At 40.9% G+C, this 18,671-nt stretch overlaps 1 protein-coding gene across 7 annotated transcripts in view; it reads left to right on the top strand.

Annotated features, from left to right (window-relative positions):
• Nucleotides 1-8,626, top strand: part of ZFYVE28 (zinc finger FYVE-type containing 28) — a 299,046-nt gene extending 290,420 nt beyond the window's left edge. For all 7 annotated transcript variants that reach the window (XM_045018917.1, XM_045018912.1, XM_045018913.1 and 4 more), the window contains 2 exons: nucleotides 4,088-4,191; nucleotides 6,309-8,626. In XM_045018917.1, coding sequence (XP_044874852.1) covers nucleotides 4,088-4,191; nucleotides 6,309-6,440 — 236 coding nt within the window. In that variant the 3' untranslated portion in view covers nucleotides 6,441-8,626. The remainder of the gene's footprint in view (nucleotides 1-4,087; nucleotides 4,192-6,308) is intronic.
• The last annotated feature ends 10,045 nt before the right edge of the window (nucleotides 8,627-18,671 follow it).

Consider the following 18,671-nt stretch of genomic DNA (forward strand, 5'->3'; position numbering starts at 1 on the left):
TTGTTTTATCACCATAAAAAGCTGTGCAGCAGATTTGCTGCATATAGAAATGAATTGGACACCACATGCCTTTTTGTTCCAGTGTCTCCAGCTCCTGTGGCTTTATCACAAGACATGTAGTATTTGATGTTTTTTTCTTAAAACATTCGGCTCCTGGATTCATGTAAGGTTCCTATCTTTCATTCAGTCTATTTTCCCTCATGCTGTGTTAACAAGTTTGATTCTTTTTTTAACTCTTTCTCCTCTATCTGTAAAATCACTTTTCTTATTCATTTTCAATATTTTTTCCTCCTTCTGCTTTTTTCTTAACACTTTATTTAATGTTCTGTCCCTCTTATTTTAGCCTCCCCCCATACTTATTTCTTCCCCCCCTCCTTAATGTCATTGCTGTGGCCTTCTCTGCCTGTCATCTATTCTCCTGCAGATTTTCTTTGGCTCCTGTGCATAATAGAGCAATGGGCCCAGTTGGCCATGAGAGCAAGGTTCTCTCTTTATTCTGTTTGCAGATCTCTAAAGCACCGGTAGACAGTGGCTCAGAGATTAAGGATATTGTACGTTTCAATTTCCTGCTGCATGCAGAGCTAATGGAGCAGTGCAGGTCAGGAGAAGGACCATAAAATAAAAGCCTGTTGGTGCTGGTGCATCGTCACCACCCTGCTTCCAGCGGTGTCTTCAGAGTAATGCTTGGAATTTAATTTACAAAGCTTGCTGTACTTCCCATCATATTATATTTTTTTTATCCTCTCATGAGACCTCTCTTAAACAATCATTCAAAAATCTCTTCTAGAGAGCTCAATGTTTAGTACATACAATAACTCCCAAAAGCCAACACCCAAGACTGTGTTAGACACGGGCTGAAGATCCTTGGAGAAGGATCCTGTTGTATATTGTGTTGTCCTTGGTGTCTGCCTGGTTTAAAATATGGCTAAATCATTAAAGGCTCAATGCAAAGTGTTGAGCACTTTGTCTGCAATCCAGCAAAGCACTTAAGCACATGCTTACCTTTAAGAAAGCGCCTACTGGTTCAAAGTTAAGCCTGTGCTTTTGCACCTCGTAGGAAGATTTTTTTCAGCCACAAATTCATCTACAGGAATGAACACAGGATTGGAAACCAGGAATCTCAAATTTTAATCTGGTTCCACCTCTGTGGTTCTGGGCAAATAATTTATTTCTTGTTCATTTTTAACATCTGCAAACTGACTGATTTACCAACCTTACAGGGAAAATGTGACTGAGGATTAATTAGGTATGTTTGCACAGCATTTGAAATGTTCTATATGCGCTAAGCGTTATTTCATGGATATGCTGCAGTGCACCTGATATTGGATGGATGCATGTGGAGTGGGAAGTAAAAGCCAGAATCAATAGGGCAGAGTGCTAAATTCACAGCTGCACTTGAGCTGTTTTAGCATTTGCTGGGTCACTGGTTAGGAAAGGGAGTACCCTTTAGGCTAGCTCACAATATACTGTACTGCGATAAGAAGAATGATGAGTAAGCCAACAATAAGATTCATAAAGTCACTTTGGGGGAAGAGAGAATTACTATATTTAATTTTGAAAAGTAATATATAGAGAGTATATAGAGTGATAATATATGTACACTCCTATATCTTGAGTACCAGTGAGGCATATAATTTTCCAAGTAATATTGTCATTATATATGTCAAGGAGGACACAAAGGTAAACACCACCTAATTTGCAGTGAAGTTAATCTGGCAGTAAAATTCATGTGTAGCCATAAACTCTGGGTTATAGGATATTGGTATGCTTATGAAATCAGGGCATATTTATTCCAGTACTTATTTATTGGAGGTATTTTTTCCATGTATTCACTTTTAGGAACTTGCTTTTTGGCAATTTAGTAACTTTTTTTCTTTCCCAAGTTTTTTAGGCCTACTACTTAAATGATTCTACCTTCACACTTGCATTTTGTTTTTAGATATTCCCCCTAAAAGCATGGCCTTTGTCCAGTCAATCCTCCACATTTTGAATGATTAAAAATGAAACATTCCTTTCTCTATTAGTATAGTTCCCAAAATATACCTAGTTGTGCATTTCAAGGTATGGGAACTCAGAAGAGTAGAAAGCCTTTTGAATTTTGAAGCTGTGCTCATAGTTTTTTCTTATTTCATTAACCTGCTTTTCAAAATATTTTATTTGTTGAATTGTGAGTATGGTTTATTTTAACAATCATTGCTTTAATTTTATAATTTTTTCATGAAATTAAAATTATATTTCACAGAAGATTACGTTGGGATTTGACCTTTTCATTCATTTAATTATGTCTCCTGCTATGGTTCTTCCTTGCTGACCCTACCTGCAACTCACTTGCCATTTGCCCTGTATATTAAATGTATCATATGTTTATCTCTGTTTGATACTATGTTCCTTGAGGAAGGGACCTTGTCTCTTTTCTGCTGATCAAGCAGCAGACATATGCCCTACACACTCTAATAACCGAGAGAATCTAGACTCTGGGAGTTTGTGTAAATATTTCCAGGAATTTGCCTTTCATTATGTCCAGAGATTCCTTCCTGGGCAGCACTTAACTTGCCCTTGATTAGATTTTTATTAACTTAATTAAGCAATGGGCTACATCACTTTGGCCCCCATAATTTCAAGCTCTCCAGGGTGATGTCAGCTTGCCACTAGCAGAAGCAGCTGAGCAGAAGTGAGCCTAATATGTTCTGCTTTTAAGGAGCAGCTTGTTTCACTGCTTTGCTTTTGTGGAAGATTATGGAAGTCACTGAAAGAAAAACAAGGGCCAGATTGTTAAGGAATACTTTAAAATTCTTTCTCTGTTAACATTGGTTGTATCCTTAGTGGTGCTCGCTGTTTGAGTTGAGGTGTTTGGGTTAGCTTTAGCATAGACGTGGGTATAATAGGCCAGGGGAAGCTAAGCCTCCCCTGGAGCAGCTGCTGCCACCAGATACTGGGTTGCGGGTTTTGGCGGGCTGCATGGTGGGCAAGTTTTTGCTTATTAATATGTGCCGTGCAGGTTCCAGGGTGGCTGAGGAGGTGGTGTTTGCTACTCAGCTTCCCAGGTTCATCAGTAATCTCCCTGGACTCCAGAGAGATTACTGATGAACCCGGAAAGCTGAGTAGCAAATACCACCTCCACAACCACCCTGGAACCTCCATGGTTCATATATAAATCTCAGGTTATTCAGGAAGAGCTGCTTTTGCTTTCCCCGGGTGGCTTAGGGTCTCGGGAGCAGAGGTGTGGTGTGACTGGAGGATCATCCAGGACTCCTCCCACAGTGTGGAGGCAGAGAGGGGGCTCGGGGTTCCAGCTGGCCCAGGGTTCCTCTGGCAGCAGCGGTGGGGAGCCTCAGGGCTCCAGTCGTGGGGGGGAGTGGGGCTGTGGGCGGAAGGGGTGGGGCTGGGGGGCTAGCTTCCACAAAGGGGGGTCCACCTGCTTCCCAAGATCTTTAGAAAGGTAAAGGCTCTATTTAAACTCAATGTTTCGATTGACTAGAGCTTCTGATACTGTGGTCTTTGTGCAGGCAAACTTCCACTAAGAGCAATGAGAGTGTTTCTGAGGACTTAAGCAAGGAAAGAAGGATCAGACCCTTAGTTGATTATCTGGAGAGATATGGGGTGGGAGGGGTTAATTAAATTGAGGAAAAGGTGGGTTGCCTTGTCTGTAAAGAAGTCTGACAGGCTAGTGAATACAAAGCTGTACTCTAGGCTTCTTCTAAGTGTTACATTGCCAAAAAATACTGATGGTTCCATCTCTGTATTTAACATTCCTGCCTTTTATACTTTCCCTATCATTTTCAGTTTTATAGGATAATCTTTATTTCCTATGTTAAAGGGTTGTGCAGTGGTTCCATATTCTGTTAAATGACTACCCTGCTCTACCCCGGAGGTGGCTTTATTTTAGTGGAGGGAGAAGTGATCCCTCTATTAGCCTTTTCTCAGCCTAAATGGATGTTTGCAAAGCACTTTGAGATACTAGTCAGAAAGCCGCTATTGTTATATACATTTATTATCTTATTCCTCCTGTTCCCTGAAGGCCCCCAAGTATCACTTGGTTATTTTTGTTCTAGTTTGATATATGCTCCGTGTTGTTGTGTTTTGATAGATCCTCCTGATTGGGTACCAGATGAAGTTTGCAGCTACTGCACTGCGTGCAAAGCTCCTTTCACAGTAATTCGCAGGAAACACCATTGTAGGAGCTGTGGGAAGGTAATGACTCAGTAAAAACAACCGATTTGCTGTCTGCTGAAAAGAAGAGCAAATTCATGCAAACCACAGGAATTCACACTGCAGAGGCAACCATGCACTCTGCATCATAAAAAACTTGAGCCCAAGATTTTTTTTAAGGGACTTGTGATTTTGGTTGCCTACATTTGTGGGTGCCCAGTTTGACACATTAAAAGGGCATGATTTTCCAAAAGTCAGGAGCACTCATCCTCTCAAAATCAGGCCCTTTTAAGGTGTCTCAGGTTGGGCACTCAGACTCAAAACTAGCTTTTTAAAATCCTGCCTTGAAGCTTTAACAATTTCCAGCAGCCTGGGGGAATGGCAAATGTTCCAGCTTTGAGCACTCTGTGTCACTGTGTCCTTGCTTTTGCATGTGTTTACGTGGCATACACATTGTGTACAAAGTGTATGAGCTGCTCAGCAAGTGTGAGTGGAGGGTGTGTGGGGAAAGGTTAAGCTCTAGTCACACTGAGGTCCTGTGAACTGAACAGTAATGAGTCTCCAGTCCCTTCTGCACTTTCTCTCTTTCTTGTAAGTGCACAGGATAAAAAAGAGATGAGATAGAGAATGGGTGTTTCCAAGGAGACATGCAGTTAATCCTTTCTTACAATGTTACACTTCAGTTCCAATTTTAATAATGCTTGAAGAGTCCAATCCACCAAAGTCTCACTTATGCAAGGAGTCCCATTGACTTTGATAGCACTGTTCATGTGAGTAAGGAATACACACATAAGAGACGCTATGCAGGGTCAAGGTGCAGTTTATTGTGGTCACGGCCTGATGAGGGCTTTTAGCTAAAACACTAAAAGGTGTTTGCCATAGAGTTGCCATCTCAGACCACTTCTTCATTGCATGGAGTGGCCCTGCAAGCTCCCCACCCTCAGTTTCCCCTTCTCAGGAGTCTTCAAGAATACATATAGGCTAATAACACCCATGTCATTGGATAGTTTATTAATATGGACATCTGAAATCCCAAAATGGACTTCAGAGATCCTGGCTCCAGCACCTTCTGTGACGCTTGGCTCTTGATCAGTCTCAGTCGTCCTTCAGACTGGAAGACTCTTGGGTGTACCCCCGGCGCCCTCCATTAGAGTTCAAAAGCAGGAATAACGCAAACCATGTCCACCCACCTGGGCTTCATAAAAGTCTCACATCCCTCCTGGGTCTTTTCTGGCTCCCTCCCCCATTACCGGATAGTGGCCTCAGGGGTATACCCCTGGGCCTTCCTCTGCTCCAAAGTCTGCTCCTCACACTACCCAGGCCTCCTGGCTCCTGTCCTGTCTCCCTCTTCCCAGAGAGCACCTCCAGAGCTTTCTGCTCTCCACTGCTGTTCGCTCAGGCAATGAGAGCTCCATGTCTGCTCTCTCTGTCCCCTTCCTGGCTGACTCTCAGTTCAGGCCTGACTCACACAAACTTCCTCCCCCAGGAGGACCCAGGTGCCTTCTCTTAAGCCCAACTGGGGGGTCAGCTGACAAGTCACAGGTGCACTGGCCTCTTCCCTCTTAAAGGGCCTATGACAATGTTGTTTCCTAGTTGCAACACTTCACAGAAGAGGGTCATGCACACAATTTTCTGTCCCTTTTTAGACTCATAGACTTTAAGGTCAGAAGGGATCATTATGATCATCTAGTCTGACCTCCTGCACAACACAGGCCACAGAATCTCACCCACCCACTCCTGTAACAAACCCCTAACCTATGTCTGAGTTCTTGAAGTTCTCAAATCATGGTTTAAAGACCTCAAGGTGCAGAGAATCCTCCAGCAAGTGACCCGTGCCCCACGCTGCAGAGGAAGGCAAAAAACCTCCAGAGCCTCTGCCAATCTGCCCTGGAGGAAAATTCCTTCTCGACCCCAAATATGGCAATCAGTTAAACCCCGAGCATGTGAGCAAGACTCACCAGCCAGCACCCAGGAAAGAATTCTCTATAGTAACTCCAATCACCCCACCCCAATCTAACATCCCATCACAGACCATTGGGCATATATACCTGCTAATAATCAAAGATCAATTAATTGCCAAAATTAGGCTATCCCAGATTTAGTCATGTCAAATACAAAAAAAAATGTAAAGTGCAATCAATCTCTCTTGTATTTTTCAGATCTTCTGCTCTCGCTGTTCTTCCCACTCGGCTCCATTACCTCGCTATGGTCAGATGAAGCCTGTCCGTGTTTGCACTCACTGTTACATGTTCCATGTCACTCCTTTCTACAGTGACAAAGCTGGTATCTGACATAATAAACTAGTGATGTACCTATTGGAGTCTTATATGGACTGATATTACATTTGATCTAAGCCAAGAATTAACTTGAAAGAAGGACCTTGGGTGGGCATGTAGGCTTTGACATCCATTACTATAAATTTTGTACAGGCAGTTTTTATTGCATTTTATTAAGCTGCTAAAGGGAAGCATGAAGCGTCTGTAGCTGTTAGGCTACAGTACAGTCTTCCATAAATTTCTAACGTTAATGTTACAATGCCATATGCAGAATTAAACACACTGCGTGGAAAGAAATAGGGCTCGGAGAATTAAACAAATGTTGCTGCTTATTTTACATATTAAGAACAGAGTAGGTGGTTGACTCTAACTTACTCATCACAGCAAATCATTTCCAAAGCTAGGACACTTCTGCATTCACTAGTGTTCTAGGATGCTTCTGAGCGTGAAGGTCAGCTCTTTTCTGCCGATTGCTATTTAGCTTTTCCATTACTTGATATAAGCTACCTAAGCTAACGTTAATTGAGGCAAAATATTTCAAACTTACATTCAGTATTCATGTAGGCAAAATTCTCTTTGAACCAAATAGGAAGAACTGAAGTTTCCAGAGCAGTACATTTCTGTTGCCTTTCATTTATTCATCACAGCAATAACTCAGTGTCTTCTAAAAATTAATTCTTACATATTTTAATTTAATTCTATATAATTTGTGATGTTTGAAGTTGTTTACATGCAGCATAGTTCAAACCAATTCCTGGTAATAAAAATATAACATGTGAGAGACTTTGGTTTGCAATATCAGTAATAAAATACCAAAAAACAGCTCCAGAGGAAATAGTCAACAAATTAATGAATTACTGTTTAAAAAAAAAACAACAAAATATTTTTGCAAAAGTTAAGCACTATAGTGTCACATGTTACAGAACTTATCCCAAGCTGTGTTTTTTAAATTTTTTAAATGATTTTCTAAAGGCAAACATTAAACAATACTGTATATTTTTATTCAAAAGGTCTGAAATATTGGCCTAGCATCTGAAGTTTCTTATCGTCCATAGTTGGCTGAGTAATTTTATAAAATATTTCATACTCTTACTTTTAGATCACCCTGCTACCGCCTCAGAAGACATTTACATTTATTTTAATCACCATGGCTAGATTTTGGTTCTCCTTGGATTGGAAAAAAATTCACATAGATTCATGCAATGATCTTGCACAAAGAGCTGTGTGAGTACTGGATTTTCAAAGGTGTTTGGACATGCTTTGAGTTAGCCACATTAAAAGAACAATGCAGCGTGCTGTGGTTAGGGAGGAAATTATAGCAAGAGCTTTTTGTGGTATCCTGTTTGGTGACTTGCAGTATTACACAGTGTTTCAAGCCGACGGAGAGACGATAAAAAAGTTGTTTGCGCTATTTTGCTCAACAAGGGTCCTCATTTAAAATGATAAAGCAAAAACTGGTTAGAGTGTGTGTGTGTGTGTGTGTGTACATTCCCTTTGCTTTGTGATTTTTTTATCCAATGCAAATGAGCCATATAAGGGTATACATCTTGTTGAAATTGCTGCCATATAAATCAGATTTAACTAGTTTATGTGAAATGCACAAGCCTTATGAAGCTAGCTGTGGGTAAATTCAGCTGTGGGATGTTCTCCTCACTTTATTTGTATATACGTTTTTTTGCAAAGTCTCTTTCACATAATCCTCAAATTGGAGTGTCACCATTCACCAGAGTTTAGCTGGCTCAGGGTGTGTAGCTTAGATGTGAGGTGGGTCGTATGGTACAAGCAGTGATACTTATTCAGGCTTAAATCTCAGGCTTCACATTGCAATGATTATTGCAGTTTTATTTTTCGAGAAACAACAAATCTAATGCTTCTTTTATAGGATGAAAAAGATAAAATGCAACAAACTTCAATTGTGAAATAAATATGCACAAAAGTTGCTTCTGTGGAAAAAATCTCATTTAATGGACTGAATGTTATTTATTCAAGCTTGTTTTTATTTTGTAAATGCTGTAATTCAGAATCATTTCCATAAATATGATATTTAAGGGTCTCAGACATTATAGTTTCTTATGTAAATACAAACTCCTATTTCTCTTACTGAAAAGCACAATGACTATATCAATACTAAAATGCATTTGCCTCAAGGAAGACTTTTGTCTTGTAATCTCTTCAGATAATTAAAATGTCAAGACTTTCTACTTCCATGTGCTGGATTGTTGTTTCATTTATTGGTCGGTTTACCCACAATGACAGTTGACATCCTGTCAAATAAACCAGTCTCAATCCATTCACACTGTACCCAGTTTATAGGTTACACTGGAGAAACAAAAGGGTTAAACTTTTAGGGAGAAATTTTCCCCTGTGCAGAGGGAAAGCAAAAGGCCTATTTAACATTCAGGGCTTAAATGAGGCATAGGCCCTTGTGCTGGTGATCTACACAGGGGTGAATTTCATCCTTATGTTCTTATGTGCAATGACTGCTTCGCAAATTGGATGTACTGGGTCAGCCTGTGTCAGATAAAAAGAAAAATCCATTCTGTGAATGACTAAAACCTACAGTAAGAATAATCTTCCTTAGATTTACCTGAAGTGTTCTTTATACATATGCCTGATCCAGTGAACCGCACAACATGTCAGTTGTGAAAGTTGTGGGAGTGCAATACATCCTGTGAAACAGATTTAAAATCATCTGAAAAACTATCTTTGAATGGCCCTTTTACTCAATAAAAGCATGTTGTGGCCACGTAACCACAGCTCCTCAGGACTCTAATAGTAATAAAAGTTGAACGGAGATGCTAACATTAACAAGTATCAGAGGGGTAGCCGTGTTAGTCTGGATCTGTAAAAGCAGCAAAGAATCCTGTGGCACCTTATAGCTCTTGCATCCGACGAAGTGGGTATTCACCCACGAAAGCTCATGCTGCAAAATGTCTGTTAGTCTATAAGGTGCCACAGGATTCTTTGCTGCTTTAACATTAAAAACTAATGTTTGTAGCTGTGGGCACTGTCACGGGTTCAGTGGGGTTAGTGTACAGAATATTTAGGGCCAAATAATGTTCCTACTGACTTTAGTGGAAGTTATGTATAATTGAGGGCAGAATTTGGTCCTAAAAGAGCATGTCCGTGGCATGCACAATGGTTCACCGTATGTCTAGGGCAGGAAACAAGGCAGTCTGGGTTTTTTCCCACAACCATGATTCTATTCCTTCTTGCTTGCTAGCTCTTTTCGAAGGGGTCACGGAAGAGATTGGAAGTGAACAAAAGCGGCATTACCTTTGAAGGTAGGCCGTAATTCAGGTGGTCATGGACCTCTCCTAACAAGCATAGTACATCTGTAACAAGGCTGGTTTCTGAGGAAGCCAAAGAAAAATGATAAAATAATTGTCTCTCCATGTTTATATTAATGAGTCATTGCTTCCTGATTGCTCTCATACAATTGGTAAAGTGTGATGGGGTATCAAGGGCTCCCTCTTGTCATGAAAGAAATAGGAATAAAAACTATACTTTGACTTCAGAGAGCTCCGGTTAGCCAAGAACCTCAAAACACTTTACAAACATTAAGCAGGCCTCACTACAGCCCCATAAAGAGGCGGAGATCAAACGGATGGGCAAAGAAGATGACTTTGTCTGCATGTTGTCTAAACAGAAGCGGGGCAGAGAGAGAGAGAGAGAGAATAATATTGTAGGAGGATATCACAATGGCCTGAGTGGGAGATATTGCTGGGGGGAAGAGTCAAATACAATTCCACCACGATCTTCCCCTTGAGCTGGAGGAAAACAGCAGGACTCTCACTATCTTGTCCCCAGCTGAACTCGCTGTTAGATTAAACAAACTGGAAGATGCTGCGTCTGCATCCTCGGTTACCTTGGCAACCCTCTGATATCATCTCTTCACCACGTATCAGGGCTGCAGCTCTCCATTCCATTCCATTGCAGGCAGAGAGACTTTTATGCTTTCTGCTTCATTAAAATTATTGATTAAACATCTTTATTTGTAATTACAAAGGGGTATGCTCCAGGGTCAGATATGTATTTGTAGATAGGAATAAATGCTGTAATGTTTTGCTGAAATATGTTGTATATGACGAGGAATCTCCTCCCCGGCGAATCCTTTGTGCACTGAGTCTTGCAGTCTCTTCCATTTTCAGTCATTTATTTTCCCTTCCCACCATACACGTCTCTGTTTCTTCTGCATAGAAACTGGGCAGAATAGGATGCAACCTGCACTGGAGCTCATTAATACTACAGTTCATACAACTAGAGGCAATGTTACAAAGTGATTCAAGGAGCTTCCTTTCTTATTGCTTCTGTACAGTGCACCTGCCAAACTCAGAGGTGCTGGATGAATCTGAATCTTCCCATGCATGTTAGTGCATGATGCAAATTCTAGACCATCTGGCTGGCCTGCTAGCATTGTCACAACTTAAAAAAAAACCCATATACCAACAATTGCCACACCAAGGTGTCTAAAATGCAGCACTATTTCCTTATTCCTAGAATAAGAGAGAAGACAAGGCCGGTATCTCAGATCCCGTGTGTTAACTGTTACTAAATACTTTATCACTGAGAACACTCTATTTTACATTAACTCTTATTAACACTGTGATGGGAGTTTCTCTTGCCTTTTAAAAAGGATATAAAAGATAAGAGGCTTGTTGTTTGGCTGTTTTTAACCACAGGTCTGTTCTCATCAGGGCTAAAATGTGAAGATAATATTACCCTTAATAATCAGTATTATCGGAATCTGCACATAGTTGCCTCTGTACAGGAAGCAGCCTATTTTCCGATAAGTAGGTCTGAACAATTTCAGGCATTAATTTCACCACTTGTTTTTATGAACCATGAGGGATCTGGGTCCAAAGCACAAGCTTCCTCACTGACTTAAGACCTAAGTGAGTAAAAATAACTGACATTCTGTCAGAGGACACCTCCAGTCACGGATCTGTCTCCACGATGGCAGCCAACCCATTGTGGATCTGATCAGGTTGATTGCAAAATAGATGGAAAAGTCCTCGCAGTATGAAAGGTCTCACTGTTTCCAAGTGGAGGTCACCAGGACTCATCTGTCAGCCACTTTAAACAATTCTGCAAGAGATGGCAATTATTGTTCATATATCCCCATGGATACCAGAGACACAGTTTTAGTAGACAGACTCTGCCCTTACTCTGTCAAGGCCTATGCCTGAAAGCTGTTGAGTGGCTGCCATTTAATGGAAGTGAAAGACATTCAATATGCTGCTGGAGAAGATACTCGGCATGTTACAGGATTGGAGTTAGAGAAGGAACAGGGAGAATGTCTGACAAAAATGGGGAATATGGACTGATGAGCTGCACTATAACATGGAAGGAGTCCGTGCGCATGTTGGCAACTCAGTATTAGGCCTGGATGTGCTGACACAATGTTTTGAGGGCCTAATATCAGGGAAGAGGGTGTGAGTGATGTTCACTATTGCATGGCCAGACAGCAACCTTGAGTAGCTGGGCAAAAAAAGTTCTAGTGTGTATTGGAAAGGCAGACAAGACCAGGCTTCTTGTTCAACGTTCTGTTAATCACCCCAATCCCAGAAAGTGAAGTCCATACAACAGTAACACTGCTGAGAAGCATTCATAGAGGGTTTTAACACTTGAGTGTGGGTTAAACCCAACTGTTATTCCAGAAAGTGTTATTTGTCTAGTCGCATAATGATACATGGTTCTTTACAGGACAATAAAAGACATGGTCATTGCCTCCAAGGGCTTATGCTTTAAGTTCAAAGAAACACAACACAAATAACACGTCCTAGGGAAAGACTAGAAAAGGATGGGAGACATGAACAGGCAGAGGAAAGGAAGTACTGTCCGGAGGGCTATGATAATTAGACTGTGGGTAAAGTTTTCAAAAGCACCTAAGTCTCATTTTCAGAAGAGACTTAGGAGTCAGTTGGCTTTAAGCACTTTTAGGAACCTAAGTCCTTTTGACTTTCAATGAGACTTAGATTCCTGAGTCTCTTTTGAAAAGGAAATTGAGTCTTGGAAGTCACTTGTATGCGTTTGAAAATTTTACACTGTACATTTGGAGCAGGGACCATGGGCCAGCCACATACTCAGCTGGTTATCTTAAAGCAGCCCCACTGATGTCAGTGGCTTCCAATGAAGTTCTTGAAAGTAAAATGAGCTGTTCTGATTCACACCACCTGAGGATTTACTCCATTATGTCTTTTCGTGTGTTGTCGTCTGAAGCAAACTATGGGGGACTCAAATAATCAGTTTGCCTGTAGAGGGCATATAGTGCGGGAAGGTTGTTCAGGAGGGTTGGCCAGAGAAAAGGAATTAAGTTTTAAATTTTTTTCAAGATTTTGACATTTTTCTTCCTCATCAGAGCAAAACCAAGACCTTCTAAATGTTGTCATGAAAAAAAACAGAGTGAGCACTCCATTCCTGAACTGCCAATAGGTGAGTTCCCTAACCACTGGCCTATTCGGGTGGGGGCTAGTTTGTGTGTGCCTGTCTGTCTGTCTTCCCCTCTTCTCCCGCCTCCCCGAAATTCCATCCTGGCCCTGAGACTGATAACGTTCCCACTAAACGTTTTCATGTAGATGAATCGGCATTTTCCGACCATCCGCTCTTCCCCAAAATTGTTACAAAATTCTATTGTTAAGCAAGTTTCTTGTTAGTTATCTTGGAAGAGCCTTTTTGAAATACATAAATAATTTAAATCACGTTTTTTGGCTCATCTGTGAAAAGCTAACGGGTAGTATCAGGATATGCAAAGTTTTCTTCACTTGTACAAGTTCATAAATACATTTAAAAGAAACCAGCTTTGGGATTTCTCTAGTCTCTCAACTTTGGTAGATGAAAGAGGAAAAAATAGAGAAACTAAACAGTTCAAATGTCCACACTGTCAATCACTGAAATGTTTGATTTCATCTTGGGATTTTTGAGTCTTGTAGCTGCTGCAAAGAATAACATTGATTTCTGATCTTCTCAGGAAGTGCTCTCTAGCAGGGAACAGAAATGAAAAGTTTCAGCTGAGGTTTATAAACCATGTCTTTTTAGGAGTAAAAGCCTTATATAATTTTAAATATTAGTGCATAGTGTTTTTGGAGAAAGCCTGCTGCATTCACCATACAAACCATTCAAACTAGGAAGTTTAAGTAATTTTTTCCAAGTATTTGATACCACCTGGGAAACCGCACTATGTGGCCAGTCTTCTGAACTATTTCACAGCTCCTTACTGTAGGGGTATTTGAAGTCGCGTTCTCCAAACAAAGCTGGCATCTAGTCTTAAAACCAGGTCCTCCACTCCAGCAACATTGGACAAGCTCGCTGCATCACTGTCACTAAAAGATGGCTTTCTTGCTCATGATTGTTCACTGCATTCTCAAAAGCCACCATATTTTCTCAAACTTTGATCAGCTTTGAGCTTCAGCTCTTAAAAAAAAAAATACAGGCGACACAATAGACTCAGAATGTCTAAATGTGGATATGCCCCCTCATTTCTTCCTCTGGCCATCTCTGAAACAACTTATCTATTTGGGCTGAAGGGAAGGCCATTGCAAATAGCGCCTGTCTGAGAACTTGAGGTTGTAAAAGTTTTACCTCTTAGATCCCTGTTTATATTCAGAGACTCTGCTCCCACATGAAGTGTTTGCCTTACACTGGAATGCTAGTTTGAGGAAATACAAAGGAAGGAAACAGGCTTCAGAGTGCTGCTCCCTTAAGAGAGAGATCCTAAGTCTGAGAAAAAAGGAAACAGGGAGGATATAGAGTGTGGACTGAGCAGTCAAACCCGGGGAGAAGGCTTGAGTTGAGCTTTTTCCATCTTATTATTGTCTTTGTTAATAAAGTCAAATCCCAGGAAAGGGTTGAGTTTGGATCATTCGTTCTATGTGGACTGTGTTTTCGAGCAGATTAGGAAAGACGCCTGCTCAGATAGACCAAGGTATGTTGATCATGTACTTCTTCTCAGCAATATTAACAAAAACACAAGTCCTAAGGAGTTTTTTCTTCCTTTGCCTTTTTGCTCAGTTTTGTTACAACAAGAAATAGAAAAATTTGAAAACTTTCTATTTTAAAAAATCTTAATTGATATTAGAGAGACAGGGTGAGTGAGTTAATAGCTTTTATTGGACCAACTTCCATTGGTGAGAGAGACAAGCTTTCAAGCTTACATAGAGCTCTTCCTCGGGTCAGTTTTAATTGATATTGTCAAAAATAACTCAAATATCCACAATATAATGATTCATATTAATATACAACAAATACAGAATATTAAACAATGTTTGAAATAACTGGAAAAATCATTAACCCTAAATCAGTTCTGAATACACTCGCTCCTACTGTAACTATCTCAGAGAGCAGGGTATCTGAGTGACAGTACAGAGTAATAAAACGCTGATTGTCTGGCATTTGAGACACAAGGTGGGTGAGGTAATGTCTTTCATTGGACCAACTTCTGTTGGTGAGAGAGAAAAGCTTTTGAGCTTACACAGAGCTCTTCTTCAGGACAGCAGAAGTTGGTCCAATAAAAGATATCCCCTTACTCACCTTAACTCTTTAATATCCTGGGACCAACACAGCTACCACACCACTGCCTCAATGGAAGATTGTCTGGCATGTCATTCCTGGAAGTTTTCAAGTGCTCTCTCAAGGCATGGCTGATGCCAAAATGCGCTATTTACCACTGGAAACCAGTACTTGCCAAATCATGTCTTCATAGCTACCCTGTGTATTGTGGGATTCAGCACCTGATGGTTCCTTACTCTGTGACCTCATTTACTTTCCTCGTAGTTTCATGTGGCATGTTTAAAAAATTGTTCAAGCCCCTGACATAAAGTTCACGATACAGCCTCATGGAGAAAAAAAGTGATGAACTGTCGTATCGCTAAAGTAAAAATTTTCAAGAACAGGACTTTCTTGCCAAGAATATTGTATTATGTTTTAAAGATATTTTTTAAAGAGCATATGGTGTTTCCAGGAGTTAAGCATTGTTTTGTTTTATCACCAGGTTCTACTTGCTTTTTTGGGGCTTTGTATTCGCTAGTATAGTGCACTGAGAGATAAAGATGAAAAGAAAACTGCCTCGCTAGAGTTTTATACTGCATTCCTCCTTATGTTGTCTTAGTGTCTTTTGTGAGAACCCATTTTGATCAGACTTGCACTGTAAAAGTTTGTTAGAATTGATTTTTTGTATTTTCCTTTGCATTTGTAGTTTTAATAGATAGCTGTTTTTATGCTAACTTCTGCTGGGGAGTAAGCAGACGCATAGAGAAACAAAGGGATGCTAGAAGAACACTCACAAGACATAGTGTGGGTGGGAAAGCATCCTCCCCACACTTACGTGCACCTAACAGTGTGAGAAATGATATGCACATCTGCCACAGTGGGCTATACACATGGACCCAGGGCTTCAGGAGAAAAATGTGGCTGACTCACGTTTTAAATATATATTGCTTTAAAAGGGCCAGTTTTACAAAGCTGAAAACAATTAGGAGCCAAATCAGCTGGGAGAAAAAATTTAAACATGAAAATGTGAATGATAAGTCGAAAGTGTTTAAGAACATTTTACTAGATGCCCAAAAAGCCACACTCAAGAAAGAAGGCTATACTGGTTAAAAATCAACCTGGCTTACAGGGAAAGTATAAGAATCAGTAAAAAGCAATATATATCAAATGGAAAAAAGCAGGAAGTAGATAGTAATAGATATAAATTAGAAGCTAGAAAATGTAGAACACTGATAAGGGAAGCAAAAGGACACAAGGAAACATGTATGGCTGGCTGAGTTAAGGACAATAAGGGAGTTTTAATATATATTAGGAACAATAGGAATCCTAATAATGGTATTGTTTCATTACTAGATAGAAATAGTAGAACTGTCAATAATAATGCAGAAAAGGCAGAAGTGTTCAATAAATATTTCTGTTCTATATTTTGGAAAAAGCCAAATAAGTTTATCTATAATAGGGTAGGCTAACTTGCACATGTCCTCTTGTGGCCTCAGGGTGGCCCCATAGGCAGCCTGCCTCAGTAACCCCCTTCAACGGGCTCCTTAAATAACTTTCAGACCTTTTTGTCCATTCATACCCCTTCTCAGGTTCAGATTTATTTAAATTAACAAACATTCAAAATAAAGTTCTTAAATCTATCTGGTTATTTCTTTTTCTGGTCACTCCCATGCCTTTCCTGCCTCTGTCTCACTCCTCAAGTCCCAGGTTTCTCTAGTGGAGTCTACTCACTCCCAACAGTCTCTGTATTCCACTCTGCTCTCCCTGAACATCCCTCTTCTCCACCCCACTCGCAGGCTTCCTGCTTTCCTTTATAAGAGAATCAGATGGTCCCTGTTCAAGTCTGAGCCTTAGTAATTGGGTTTGGCAGGCCCCTGTAGGGTGACCAGACAGCAAATGTGAAAAATCAGGATGGGGGTGGGGGGTAATAGGAGCCTATATAAGAAAAAGACCCAAAAATTGGGACTGTCCCTATAAAATCAGGACATATGGTCACCCTAGGCCCCAGGTCTCTAGCCCTCAAGGGGCAAGCCACCCTGTTCCCATATCATGTGATGATGAGACATTTTCCATTCCAAAAGTAACTAAGGAGGATGTAATACAGCAGCTACTAAAATGTTAGATATTTTTTAAATCAGCAGGTGCAGAGAACGTGCATACAAGACTTTTAAAAGAGCTATACAAGGAGCTCTCTGACTGATTAAAGTTGATTTTCACCAAGTCTTAGAACACGGACAAAGTCACAGAGGACTAGAAGAAAGTTGTCATGAATTCAGAGTCTGGGCTATGCCTTGGCCTCTAAACAGTCCCCTGGGAGTAACCCCTTTCGTATGCTGGACCTCAAGGATCCACGCTGTTATACAAGGGCAGGCCTGTGGTTCCAGCAACCCTGCTTCTCTCCATGGCTTTGTGTAGCAAGTACAACTGAAGTCATACTCTTGACCTTCTTAGGGAGCAGTGCATTTCAGTAAGTATTTGCAGTGACACTGGGCAGCCTTTTCAGAGCAAGATAACATTTATATCACCTGCAATACAGCATCTGGAAGTGTTTAAGTTAGAATGCGACAGATAGTCTAGCATTCGGATTGGTGGAAGTCCAAGATCCATATTCTGCTCGGATCTCTCTCTTTGTCCCTCCTCAAAGTCTTGCAGCCAACTGACTCATTCATAGATTTTTTAAGGCCAGAGGGGACCATTATGATCATCCACTCTGTCTTCCTGCGTAATCCAGGCCATATATTTCACCCAGTGATTCCTTCATCAAGCATTACAGTTTGAAAGTGCTATGCACACAGCCTTACAGGAACTAATTGCCCCCAATATGGGTAAGTTATCTCCATGCTATAGCTGAGGAAATGGGGAGAGAGAGGTTAAATGACTTGCCCAAGGTCACACAGGCTTGAAAGTCAGGAATTGCTAGCTCCCAGCTAGCCCTGTATCTTAGGGCACAAGGCATATCTGACATCTGAAAAGATTAAATTCTTAGTGGACCGAGAGCCTTGGAGCTGCCGTAGCTAAGTCCTGGCTGAGATGATTTAGCTGGAGATTGGTCCTGCTTTGAGCAGGGGGTTGGACTAGATGACCTCCTGAGGTCCCTTCCAACCCTGATATTCTATGATTCTATAGTCCCCAGACTACAATATTTTTATCTGCTCTGGGCCGCCCTTTGAAGGTTAGCCTGGTGTCTTTTCTAGCTATCCCTGTTGGTCACCTGGTCAGACTGTTTTCCTTCCAGGTCAGGAAGAATATTGCTCTAGGCCGCGCTGCCTTCAGCCTCCTACGTGTGCTAAAGACCTGTCTAGAAGGAGGGGCGTGTTGCAATAATCAGGGCTTGACAGGCCTACTCCAAAGGTGAGCCTATAAGAAAAGATTGAGTTACTCAAATGTTTAAAAAAAATGGGACGTGTATTCCATTAATCCCAATGTCTGTTATTTAGCTTGATTTGAAAACTGCCCATGCTAAATATGTTTTCCTGTTACAGCCAGGCCTTATCATAAAAATGGTATGCCCTTCCAATTGGTTTGTTCCAACTTTCAAATCCAGCTGGACATCATAGACATAGGCCTCAATTTGCAAGTGTCCACTAATTTGAGCGTCTCAATTTCTGGCTATCCAGCATCAGACAGCAGGAGCCAATCAGTTGATTTCCGTGGGAGCTGTGGGCGCTCAGCGTGTCAGAAGAGTAGATGTCTGTCAAGAAATTGAGACACCCAAAAATTAATGGACAGTGTTGAAAGCGTAGGCCCAAGTGTCTGGGC

Source organism: Mauremys mutica, chromosome 5, assembly GCF_020497125.1.
Source record: "Mauremys mutica isolate MM-2020 ecotype Southern chromosome 5, ASM2049712v1, whole genome shotgun sequence".
Classification (NCBI taxonomy): Eukaryota; Metazoa; Chordata; order Testudines; family Geoemydidae; genus Mauremys; species Mauremys mutica.